Genomic DNA, 12,549 nt, shown 5'->3' with positions numbered 1-12,549 from the left:
AGTGGACCAATTAGTTTGATCCTCAGGTCCTAGTCAATTCCTAAGAAAGGACTGGAGTTATTGAAGTTCAATTCAATTAGCAAAGACAACAATTATCAATCACGTTGAGTTTGATAACTCATGAGTTACCAATTGCTTAACCAAGGCCAAAAAGGGAAGGGTAAACTTACTCGAATAAAAATGTCTTCAGATTAGAAGCAACAGTAATATAAATGAAAGAAAGCAATCATAAACTGAAATACCTCAAATAACATTAATTAAGAGAATCATATGTAACATGGAAGAGTTCATAAATTAAATTGAGAAAATAATTGAAAAGGAACATTGAACCTGATAAAGAGTTGGAATACTAAACCGAAATAATAAGAAATCCTAATCCTAAAACCTAAGAGAGAGGAGAGAACCTCTCTCTCTAAAAACTACATCTAAACTAAAAAAAGTGAATAATTCGAGAGCTCTCTCTGAATGGATGCATTCCCCCACTTTATAACCTCTAATTTGTGCCTTCTGGACTTGGATCTGGGCCAAAAAGGGATTCAAAAACCGCTGGGAGCGTTTTCTATAATTTCTGGTGCGTGGCGTCTGTCACGCGGTCGTGTTATCTGGAATTTTCCTTATCACGTGTTCGTTTCAGTCATGCGTCTGTGTCATCTGTGTTCTGCTTAAGGCGCGCGTCCGCGTCAGTCACGCATTCGCGTCGCTGCCTTTTCACGCTAGGCATGCGGCCGCGTCGTCCATATGTTCGCGTCGCTACCAGTTTCTTCAAAAACTCCATTTTGTGCTTTCCTTCCATTTTTATATGTTTCCTTTCCATCCTTTAAGTCATTCCTGCCTTAGAAGATCTGAAACTACTCAACACACAAATCACGGCATCGAAGGGTAATAAAGGTAATTAAAACAGTTATTTTTAAAGCATAGGAAACATGTTTTTCACATATATCACATAATAAGGAAGGGAAAGTAAAACCATGAAATTTACATGAATAAGTGGGTGAAGGGTTGAATAAATCACTTAAATTGAGCACAATATATATCATAAAATATGGGTTTATCAGTTGTCATGGTGGAAAGAACAATGGAGTAGTAGATGTCTAATTGAACATGGTATTTCAGAACCTGAAATTGTAGAAGGACAGGATGTTGTTGTGCATGTTGATGACCAGGTGAGGGATCTTGGAGAGCAAGCCAAATTGAATTCTAGTATGGTGAAAGGCCCCCCTGTCAAACCTACCACCGAGAAGGTCCCTCTGATGAGTTTAAGCATGGTAACATACAAGCCCTAAGCTAAAGAGGCATTACCGAAAAAGACAAATGTGAATTGTAACATGGAGTCTCAGCCTAAGCCTAAGACAGTTCCCAAACCTAAGCCTAGGACTAGGAGATACTATCTAAGGTCTTTAGGGAAAGGTTTTTCAAAATCAAAGGGAAATGCTGGTGACCATGTTGTTTTATCCTCTGAGTCAGACTCTCATGACAGCTACGAGAGTGCTAAGGACAAGGCCTATAAGCCACAAGAGCCGAATGATAGCTCGGATGAATCGGGCATTGGATATACTGTTCCTTCACACAAGAAGAAATTCAACAAACCCAATCCAAGGAAGAAGGTCCAGGCAGAGAGTGGAAAAAAAAAGGGAAGGCCAAGGTCTGTGTTGATGATGATGGATTTGTGGAAGACGTTTCTGATGAAGATGTGGACATCGGATTTGTGGGGGGAGGGAGAAAGGGGGATAACCATGACGCTTTTGATCCGGGGTCAGAATCGGATGGTGCCAATTCGTGGCATTCTTTGGAGATGAAAACACCACCTAATTCAGAGGATGAGCTGGTTGGAGAAGAAAGTTTGGAGGAGGTATTTCCGGTGTTTAGATAGGGTGCTAGGTTCGGAGAACTGCATTTAGAAGTCGGGATGAAGTTCAATACTAAGTGGGAGTTCAAGGAGGCAGTGAGGGAGTTCACTATACAAGAAGGGAGACGGATGAGGTTCAGGAAGAACGACGGGAAAAGGGTAAGGGCAGTATGGAAGGTGAAGGATTACAAGTGGGTTGTGTATGCATCAAGGGACCACGAAGACAGTTGCTGGCAAGTGAAGACATTCTTCAATGATCATACCTGTCCACGAGAGGATATGAACATGGCAGCAAATAGAAATTAGGTTGCCGGTAAGCTGGTCAAAAAACTAAGGAAATATCCAAATTTCAGGAACTGTGAGGCTACAACATATTTCAAGACGAAATACGACTTGTCGCTCAATAGGAATTCTATATCACGGGCACTGTGTGATGCTAGGAATATAGTCTATGGGGAAGCGAAGGAGCAATATGCTATGCTTAGGGACTATGGTGAAACACTGTTGAAAACCAACCCAGGATCCACTGTTCAGATTTGCACAAAGCCACAGCCTAATGGTGAGGTCATATTTAAGAGGATGTATGTTTGCTTGAGTGGGTGCAAGTCAGGTTTCAGGGCTGGCTGTCGTCCGTTACTTGGACTTGATGGGGCTTTTCTAAAAACTATTTTTGGGGGGCAAATTCTATCGGCTGTTGGACAAGATGCTAATCATCATATATACGTTATTGCCTGGGCAGTTGTGGAGGTGGAGAACTTTGAGAATTGGAAGTGGTTTCTAGAGTTGTTGCATGAAGACCTTGGAGACTACAAGACTCATGGGTGGAACTTCATCTCTGATATGCAAAAGGTAATCTCTTAGTATAACCTTAATCTCACATAAGTTGTGATGTATAAAACTGTGTTAACTTGGTTTAGTACATAAAGCGCAGTAAACTTCTGTGAGTGATGATACCTCTGTTATTATTGTTTGATTAGTTACTATACTTATGTGGTATGTTGTTTGTTATAACTTAGTTAGGTACTGAATGGTGCAAATCAGGGATTATAATGATGAACGATTATAAATGATAGGGACTATTATGGTGAACGAGTTTCAAAAATAGGGACTATTATAGTGATCGATGAGGAAAGTTAGGGACTATTATGGTGATCGATAAGGAAAGTTAGGGACTGTTATGGTGAACTATTATCACTCTTAGGCACTGTTATGGTAACATGTTGTTTGCTGTCTTCAGGGATTACTGCCTGCTATGAAAGCGGTGATGCCTGGTGTAGGCCACCGTTTCTGTGTCTGGCACTTGTGGTGAAATTTCAACAAGCAGTGGAAGGACCTGGAGCTGAGGGGACTGTTATGGGAGTGTGCTAGAGCTACAACATTTCAAGAGTTTAAGGTATGTAAGGATAATATTTTTGTTTTGGAGTTACCTTACATGGACTTTTTTCACTATTGTTAATTCTTGCCATTCAGGATTACATGGATAGGATAAAGAGGCTGAACGCGGACGCATGGAGGTATCTTGACAAGTGGCCCAGGGAGGCATGGACGAGGTCACAGTTCAGACACAACCCGAAATTGGACTCGATTTGCAACAACTCTTGTGAGGTTTTTAATTCAAAGATCAAAGAAGCAAGGGGAAAGCCTATACTTACTCTCTTAGAAGAGGTGAGGATGTTTGTCATGAGGACTATGGCTAAAAACAAGGTGAAGTTGGACAATCACCTGGGGCTGTTACCACCCGTAATCAAAAGTAGGCTAGAAAAGGTGAGGAAGGAGTCCAGACATTGGCATGCTATATGGTCTGGAGATACTGGGTATGAGAAGTTTGAGGTCCATGGGCGTCCTACAAACCATGTGGTGGACTTGGGAAAAATATTATGTACCTGCTAGTTCTGGATGTTAATAGGTTGTTTTTTCCCATCCACTTATCTTTGCTCATTGACTTTTACACTTGTCTTATAAATGATTTTGTTTTAACCTAAGCTGGTTGTAAAATGGACTTGTAGGGATTCCATGCGTTCATGCTTGTGCTGCACTGGCCATAGTGAACAAGCACCCGGAGGATTTCTGCCACAAGTTCATAACCATGGAGTCTTACAAGGAAACATACAAGTACCACACCAATCCTATACCTGGCCAAGCCTTTTAGGAACAAAGTCAGTATAACAGGCCATTGGCACCACCAATCAAGAGGAAGCCAGGGAACCTTCAAACAAAGAGGAGGAAGGACTCCGATGAAGGCACAAGTTCTAGCAAGAAATCTAAGCCAGGTACAGCCATGAAAAGACAGCTTCGGCCTTTCACTTGCAAGTACTGCTTGCAGAAAGATCACACCAAGAGAGGATGTAAAAAGAAAAGAGCAGCTGATGCTGCTCAAGCTACAGCTGATGCTACGGCTGTTGCAAAGGCTGCAGAGGCTGCTAAAGACCCTAAAAATGCAACTGCCTAAGCAACTGCAACTACCCATGCCAATGCAACTGACACTGCAACTGCCAATGCCACTGCAACTGCAACTGCTACTAGTACAGCTACGGCTACTGCTAATATTACAATCAATTATGCTCCTATTGGTCAAGCTTCAGAGATTGATCTGTCAAAGCTAATTTGTTCTGAACCAGAAGATTCTCAAAAGGTACAATAGTAATTCTATAATAAACCTTTTTAATTCATGGACTAATAACTTTGAAAAAGGTTTAGTGGGTGACAAACTTTGGTTTTCATTTGTAGTTTGAAATTTGTGTAGTTCACTAAAGTAAGAGGGGAACCAGCCACAAGACCTGCCAAACTGCCTGCTAGAAGAAGGTCACCACCGACTACCCCTTCTACAGCACTAGACCCAATGAAGGGTGCGAGTTCTGCCACTGCCTCACGATTCACAAATTTTCTGAAGTTTGTGCCGACCCCTGGATTTAAGCACCCCCGGAAGAAGTGAACTTTCATATTAGGACATTAGACTTGTCAAGTGTTTGTTTTTTGTTAAAAGAAACAGTGACTGTGCTCACTCTAAACAATGGTTCATTTTGTTGATTACTAATCAAGTATGTCATGCTACTTGTTCAATTACTTATGGCTGTAATGTGTTAAAACTATGAATGGTTTGCCATATTTTGGTATAGATCAATTAATTCTATCCATGGTTTGAATCAATCTTTCTTTTACTTATTTATATGTACTTTTACTTCATCCAACAGGATATTATATTATAGTAAACTAAGATCAGTTACAGAAACCTTGTGATGTTACCACATAACACTTTCATTCATTACTTTGGGAACTACATTACATTGACATGTTCTCAACCCTTCAATAGCACCATTCCTACAAAAACAACAACTACTAAGAATCCAAACCCAAGAACATGAGTGATGAATTTCAGATTCCTAATGTCTGCCTCCATCTTCCCCATCCGCCATGCAAAGTTCTTCTTCCTGTCACCATCATCATCTCCTGAAATAGCTCTTTCAGACAACTCCTCTTGCACACAATCAGCCCAGACGAATAACCCACACCATGTTTTCCCACTTGTCTGCAAACAACCAAAAAAATCAACCAAAAAAAAAAATTCAATCAGCTACAAATCATTTACCTTTACTCACATTATAGTTGGGGCAACCAAAGAAGGGCTTGTTAGGATGCTTCTCCGTCCCTGACCACCTTAGCATCGGGCGACAACCACAGCCGCACCAGTCCGGAACCCGCCCCTGCTTGCTTCGTGTTGTGCTTCTCCCTCTCCAGTTCTCCGTCGACGATGACCGGTTCGAACTTCCTGCAACATGGCTCCCAGTTCCTCTCATGGGGGATAGCTATTGGTGTACACAACAGATGCAGAAGGAGACGTTGATGGAGAGAACCACATTGAGGGGATGCCAACGAAGTTTTAGAGTTTAAACATGAAGACAGGGACTACATTGGGGAATTTTATAACACAATCGACGTCATCTGTACACTCTGACGTCCAACGTGGTAGTGGCTGTGCCACATAAGCATGACCGTCGCTGAGTCACGCCGAAAATTTACCGAAGGATCATCATGGTGCCCGGATCGCAATCTGGAGGATATAAATAGTGTAATTGGAATCTCAGGGACTAAATCGGTGCACGGGTTGAATCTGGGAGATCATTATGGGGATTTAGTCGTATTTGTCATCTTCACGGCTACTTGCATTTATATATACACTTTTTTTTGTGAATTATTTGCCACTATATTTATATATTTCAGGTAGATATAACTAGTAAAGATAGCATCGAAACATGATTGGGGTAAAAACGGGTAACTTATATTCGACGATTACTCAATTACTCTCTACATTTGCTGCATTTTTTACTTGGCAGGCACAGGTTTTAGGGACCAACCTTTTATTAATTTTTATTTAATTCTAAACAAGTTATAATTATTATAAAAAATATTTTAAAAAATTATTTTGTAATTCAAAAAAATATTACTATCGGATTTTGTGTCTAATAAAATTTCACACTATTTGTTTTATTTTTTAACTTTAAATTCTAAAAAAATATTACTGCCAAAATTACCAACAAAAAACCTCCATAGTAATCATGGCGCAAAACTCAATTATTAGCGCTAATGTTACTGTTAGATTTTTTCTATGACAACGTCATCCAAAAATTGGTCATTCAATAATATTTATCGTTAAATTTTTTTAACGATTATTAGCGTTGAAGAGACAAAGTCCGATAGTAAACTATTACCCGTGACATTTATACCATTAGATTATTTCCGCCGATAAATCCGATAATTTTCGACCTTTTTTTTACTATTTAGATGCTTTCAGTAATTATTCGCTCTGCACTTGGCTACCCAACATTTACCGTCAGCATGATAACTAGCACACTAGAGACACCTTGCGTCTTTGAACCGATAATCATCTTTCGACTAACCTAGCCTCCTCTGTTTCTTGGGACCAACAAAGAGTAGTACAAGAATATTTTTTTGTTGTGTAGTGATTTTCAAAGCATGTATTATCTCCTGCATACATGCAAGTAGGCTGACAACACGCCCTTACATGTTGAAAAAGCAGTCAAACTACTTTAAAAAAATTGCAGAAAAATATCTAAAAAAACTTTTTCAGGCACAATAACACGCTTCCTGCGTGTTGCATAAGAAGATGCCATGTTTCCACCACGTCAGAACAACTTTAAATATTTATAATACTGTCAAACACCATAAACATTAATATTCTGAAAAAAAAAAAAAAACCAATAACTTTTAGATATACAAAATAATTTGTGTTTTTTTATGACAATATATTGGAGTATATTTCACGTGAGCTTTGTATATATTATGCTCCTAAATCTACTTAAAAACTAATTAAAAAAAATTAACGTTTGAAACATAACCTTACCTATGCTATTTTTATGCAGTAATTTTATATGACTACTCAAAGTCTTTGAATAAGAAAAACAGTGAAACATATTAACATACATTTGACCATGTGTTGATTTAGGTTACACGTAGCCTTCAAATGTATATGATAATATTAGCTCGTTTTATCACGTCAAATGGTTGTTAAATTTAAGAGCTAAGATGCAGATATATGATTATTATATTACAGAATTATTATTTACTCACTACGAACTATTATATACTAAATGCAGAATTTTATTTGTAATTAGTTTTACGTAGAAAGTGAAGGCAGAGAGAAAAAATCAAGAGGGGGAATAAGGTGGCAAGCTGGTTGCAGTTGTACTAATGCTACCACCGCCTGGGTTTTAACGCCCTTTTTTTTTTTTGGTTAATGTCCACGAGCCCATAGATAGATATTCAATGATCTCGTCTCATAGCATGCCACGTCTCCCTTCATTCCGAGTCAAATACTCGATCCTATGAAATTTCCAATCCTTACATTCCATTTGCGCGTTTCTCTTTCTCTTTTTAATTTTAGTTGATTTATTTAATTAAATAAAGGGTTTACTTTTACCAATAAGCACCTTACTTTATTCATTTTCATTTATTTGGGTTTCAAAATATTCAACGTTACGAATATCGTCGTCGACGCTACAAAACACAACACAGCACAAACACGTCATGCCATGTATGTCTATCTTTCAATTCATCATAGTCAAACCCTCCAGAGTCGTAAATTCTCAGCGACTTTTCTTTCTTTCTTTCCCTATCTCGTTCTCCATCTCCATCTCCATCTCCATTCTCAATTCACATTCTCCTCCTTTTTAATTCCACTCTTCTCCATCTCCATCTCCCTAACCATTACTCTCTATAGGTAGTTCTAATTAGGTACTAATATTACCATTACTCAACCGCCATGGTCTCCTAGATGGCGTTTTGTCTTTTTCCACTCTCCACCTCTCACCTAACAAAGTCTCTTTCTTTTTCTTCTTGAAGCTGCGGATTTTGAAGTAAAAGCTGAATTAGCGGAAGCATTGGGTTTGCTATTTGAAGAAAAAATGGGAGCGGTTTGTTCAGCTGGCATGGCTGAGGGCAATGCTGAGCTGCGAGGGAAGAATACTTTGGGGTTTTCTGGGAAGCTTAAGAAGGAAGATAGCTTTATCAACAAAAAGTCAGAAACTTTTTCAGATTCAAGGAGTAATAGTCGTGGTAAAAAGCAAAAGAAGCAGGTCGCTGATTTTTCCGGCGAACTCAAATCCTCCAGTCCCGCTCCAAAAGGGGCAAAACAGGTATTTTTCCAATCTGTACTGATCTTTCTATGTCTTAATGGGATGCAGTTAGTTTTCCATGGATTTAGAGAAATTACAAAATTTTGACTTTCGAAGTGGATTCACTTGTGTTGTTTCTGTTGTAGTTCGTAGATTTGACTTCATTATTTGATTTAGTGATTTTCCCTCAAATAAAGTATGTTGTTAATTCTAATTGTGGAGATACTATCTTTGTGTATATTTCCTTTTGGCAGTTCATCCACAGGGGCTCTTTTCTGGGAAGAGCTAGTGAGAAGGCCGTTGATGTTCTAGACTCACTTGGGAGTGGCATGCCAAAGTTAAACACCAACAGCGGGTTTGCCTCTGGAATGGCTTCTAGAGGCAAAAGAATATCTATATTGGCTTTTGAAGTAGCTAATACAATAACCAAAGGGTCAATTCTGTTTCAATCACTTTCTGAAGAGAACATTCAGTTCCTTAAAAAGGAGATTCTACAATCAAAAGGAGTTCAACAATTAGTTTCAACTGATATGACTGAGTTAATTAATCTTGCTGCGGCTGACAAAAGGTTTAGTGCATTCAAGGATCAGTGTTGTCTTCAGAGTTTTGAAGTTCTTTTTATTTTATTTATCTCTTGTTTTGGGGCAATTTATAGGGATGAGCTTTGTGGTTTCTCACGGGAAGTAGCAAGATTTGGAAATATGTGTAAAGATCCGCAGTGGCACAATCTAGATCGATATTTCTCAAGGTGCTATCACATGATTACACATTTATACTAATTGCCATGATTGAATTCTTAGAGTATTACAATTTACAAACATTTCTCATTAGGATTTTGAACAAAAATTTCAGATTAGACTTGGACCATGCCTTGGGTGATATGCAATCCAAGGTAGAGGCAGAAAAGACAATGCAGGAGATTACCAGTCTAGCTCAGCAGACTTCTGTAAGCCCATTGTCAATTTTTTTAATCTTTGCATGCCTCAACAAACTGATGGATGCACAAGTCATTCTGGTTATTCCATGTTTGCTGAATGATTTTAATTAATAGATCTTTGATCTTTACATAGTTTTGACTTTTGAGTTATTATGCTTGTATCTATATGTTGTTCATATAATTTTCATTTTATACTTCTGGTATTCTTTTGAGTTCTTTACTTGTTAAAATAAGGGTACCATTCCAGATTTTGGTGTAGTCCATCTTTGAATTACTGTTTTTATCCTTTTGTATGTAGGAATTGTACCATGAATTAAATGCTTATGACCGTTTTGAACAAGATTATCAGCAAAAGATTAAGGAAATGGAGTCCTTAAATCTTCCTTTAAAAGGTTAGAAAATTTATTATATGCTTTTCCCTAGAATGTCTAATGGTATTTGTTTTTCCAATGATAATCATTTTTTATCTTCAGTCGGATGTACGTAGTATATGCAAGACACATGCAAAGCGAAGTATGCAGAAATTAATTAATGATTGACAGCTCTATATGCCTTATAATTTCAGGTGAGGGTATCACGTTTTTTCAAAGTGAGCTAAAGCATCAAAGAAAGATTGTGAGGAGCTTGAAAAAGAAGTCTCTTTGGTCCAGAAACATGGAAGAGGTATGAATGAAGGGATAGTTCCTAATGTTGGACCTAATTGTATTTTTCGGTTCCTTTGTTGGAACGAAACCTTATTTAGTTGGCTAGAAGTAAATGTTCTATGTCTACGTTTATTTAAAGCAATGTAATTATTCTATGTGATTTGCTTATTGCAGATAGTTGAAAAGCTTGTTGATATCGTTACCTATATGCATCAAACTATTCATGAGTTCCTCGGAAACAACGGTATGACACGTGTCTTTTCTGAGAAAAAACCATATGTTGCTGCTAGCATAGAGGGCATCTACTTGTCCTTATTCAATAAGAATTCATCAGATTTTCCAACCTTAGGTTTTGAAGTCTAAATTTGCTCAATTTATCACGACCCTCTGCTATGCTTCAAAGAAAATTACTTGCATTCTGTCTGTATGACATGTTTGTTGGGAAGTCTGAACTCGTGTTTGTTTAGAATTTAAACTTACTTGAAATGAAAGATATCTATAGCATATTATTTACACATAATACATTTACTAAGGATGGAAACTCTGAAAATAGGTGCTTCCCAAGTTTTCTTTAAAATTTCTTGGCTCAAATTTCCACTTAGTTGCTCAGTTTTATCTTTCTAGCTTGAATCACATGAATGAGAGGGATTATTTATTGTAATTTTACAGCTGTCTTTCTTGTACATGATTTTTCTGCTTGGATTAGCATACTGTCTTAGAGCATTTGGGAAAACTCTTAAAACTACAAAAAGAATCCCTAAATCCTCGATTTTATATTAGTCATTTATCAAGACATATGAAAATCTTGTGTTTTCTATCTATCATGTCAATCTTATTGGTAGGTTGTAAGGGTGGTATGATGATTGATTGTAATATTAATGAAATTGTGAATTCATGGTAGGTACAGCTGCTGCCGATAACTATAGTAAAGGGTCTCAAAGACTGGGCGAAGCTGGTCTTGCACTGCACTATGCTAATATCATCAATCAGATAAATATGATTGTAAGTTTTTATCTTGCTAATTAAATTTGTAGTGACCTCACCTCAGTTTTTCTTTAAATAAAAAATTCTCTCTATCAGGCTTCTCGCCCAACAGCTCTTCCCCCAAATACAAGGGACACGTTATATCATGGTTTGCCTAATAATATCAAGAGTTCTCTTCCCTCTCGGTTGCAATCCATTGATGTCACAAAAGAGGTATGCCCTTCAAGTTGCAGATATATTCATTTCCTACCAGTCATTTTTTATGGTGTCACTTTCTCCGAGTTGGTCACTTCTGCTCATGAAGATTGAATTTTACATCGTTGTGCATTATCCTAAATAAAATGACAATTTTTTGTAGCTGCCGATCACTCAGATTAAAGCCGAAATGGATAAGACTCTTCAATGCCTTCTTCCATTTGCCACAAATACTATCAAGTAAGATATGCTTTCAACTCTTTTGGTTTCCCATGCTGGCCCTATTTTCATATATAAAATTGCATTAGAAGTCTATGCAATTGCTTTATGTAACATATTTTACTTTGGACAGAGCACATCAAGGTTTTGGATGGATCGGTGAATGGGCAAACACAAGGTTAGCTATATATAAACTTGTATATCTGTGGGATTATGATTGTGTTTACATGTGCTGTGTGAACTAATAACAGCTTGAATTTCATGAATTGATGATAATTCTTGTTCTGATTTGCAGTGGTAACGATTTTGGTGAGAGTACACCCGCTGAAAGTAGTAAGCTGATGCGCATCCAGACACTCTATTATGCTGATAAGCATAAAATCGATAATTACATCGTTGAATTGTTGGCATGGCTTCACCATCTGATAAGCTTTGTAAGATCCAGACAGAATACCCTGAAGCAAATGCCTATGCGATCTCCTCCAAAAGGGAGATTCCAGCCCAAGATGCTTGAGTTCCTTTCCCCAGACGGCAGTGGCAACAAGACGTTGGGACGTGAAGTCTCTGAAGAGGATAGGAGGTTGTTAGAGGAGGTGATTACAAGGAGGAGCCGTCCTGGAATTAGCAAAAGCATGGATTTTGATGCTCCAAAGAAAAGAGAATCAAGAAGAGATCGGTACATGGCCAAAAGCGCTAGCAGTTCGCCTGTCAAGGAGTTCTTGGGTACGGGTATGGGTACGAGACTCGGCTCAGAGCAACAAAACTACAACGTTTTGGATATCATGGATGGATTAGGATACCGAGACCTTTCATTCTGAATTCATTTCTTCTCTTCCTCTTGCTGGCGTTGCTAGTCCAGTTTCTTTCTTGCTATATAGCATTTCATCATTCATTTCTTCATCCTTAATTTATATGTATATATCATTATAAGTAACTAACCCCAGATCTTCTTAGTTCTCAAATTTGTTTTGTACAGCAAAATAGAAGTATAACTAGATTGTTCGACAATTCTTTGGTGGGTGAATGTATCGTCCTACAATTTATAGCAGCATATGAGAATGAGTAAAATGCATTTATGACTGAATTTTCTATAAA

The 12,549-nt window shown here is 38.0% G+C and overlaps 2 protein-coding genes across 8 annotated transcripts; both read left to right on the top strand.

Moving 5' to 3' along the window:
- Positions 1-1,906: 1,906 nt before the first annotated feature.
- LOC112763633 (uncharacterized) lies at positions 1,907-4,295 on the top strand. The gene is made up of 8 exons (XM_025809256.1): positions 1,907-2,079; positions 2,200-2,695; positions 2,764-2,786; positions 2,920-2,978; positions 3,084-3,205; positions 3,317-3,725; positions 3,853-3,958; positions 4,016-4,295. The coding sequence occupies exons 1-8, from the start codon at positions 1,907-1,909 to the stop codon at positions 4,293-4,295; spliced, it is 1,668 nt and encodes a 555-aa protein (XP_025665041.1).
- Positions 4,296-7,704: 3,409 nt separating this feature from the next.
- LOC112765082 (protein PSK SIMULATOR 2) lies at positions 7,705-12,549 on the top strand. Of its 7 annotated transcripts, none has more exons than XM_025810946.3 (13): positions 7,705-7,895; positions 8,204-8,496; positions 8,730-9,043; positions 9,131-9,223; positions 9,328-9,421; positions 9,711-9,804; positions 9,978-10,075; positions 10,231-10,300; positions 10,964-11,058; positions 11,137-11,253; positions 11,399-11,475; positions 11,588-11,632; positions 11,750-12,549. In XM_025810946.3, exons 1-13 carry the CDS (start codon positions 7,889-7,891, stop codon positions 12,270-12,272), a joined length of 1,920 nt encoding a protein of 639 aa, XP_025666731.1. In that variant the 5' UTR covers positions 7,705-7,888; the 3' UTR covers positions 12,273-12,549. The 7 variants fall into 7 exon arrangements, with proteins under 7 accessions (XP_025666731.1, XP_025666730.1, XP_072079305.1 ...); XM_025810945.3 differs by having other exon boundaries at positions 10,958-11,058; XM_072223204.1 differs by having other exon boundaries at positions 7,705-8,081.

The sequence above is a fragment of the Arachis hypogaea genome, chromosome 17 (genome assembly GCF_003086295.3).
Source record: "Arachis hypogaea cultivar Tifrunner chromosome 17, arahy.Tifrunner.gnm2.J5K5, whole genome shotgun sequence".
Classification (NCBI taxonomy): domain Eukaryota; kingdom Viridiplantae; phylum Streptophyta; class Magnoliopsida; order Fabales; family Fabaceae; genus Arachis; species Arachis hypogaea.
This window is presented reverse-complemented; position numbering and strand designations above follow the sequence as displayed.

What these genes read in the sequence shown, in the direction of transcription:
- LOC112763633 (XM_025809256.1), top strand. Translation starts at nt 1,907, where the DNA reads ATGAAGTTCAATACTAAGTGGGAGTTCAAGGAGGCAGTGAGGGAGTTC. An exon ending in GGACTTGGGAAAAATATTAT is followed by an intron (nt 3,726 to 3,852) that starts GTACCTGCTAGT and finishes ATGGACTTGTAG; the next exon opens with GGATTCCATGCGTTCATGCT. An exon ending in TCTTACAAGGAAACATACAA is followed by an intron (nt 3,959 to 4,015) that starts GTACCACACCAA and finishes TCAGTATAACAG; the next exon opens with GCCATTGGCACCACCAATCA.
- LOC112765082 (XM_025810945.3), top strand. An exon ending in GTCTAGCTCAGCAGACTTCT is followed by an intron (nt 9,422 to 9,710) that starts GTAAGCCCATTG and finishes TTTTGTATGTAG; the next exon opens with GAATTGTACCATGAATTAAA. An exon ending in TTTGCCACAAATACTATCAA is followed by an intron (nt 11,476 to 11,587) that starts GTAAGATATGCT and finishes TACTTTGGACAG; the next exon opens with AGCACATCAAGGTTTTGGAT.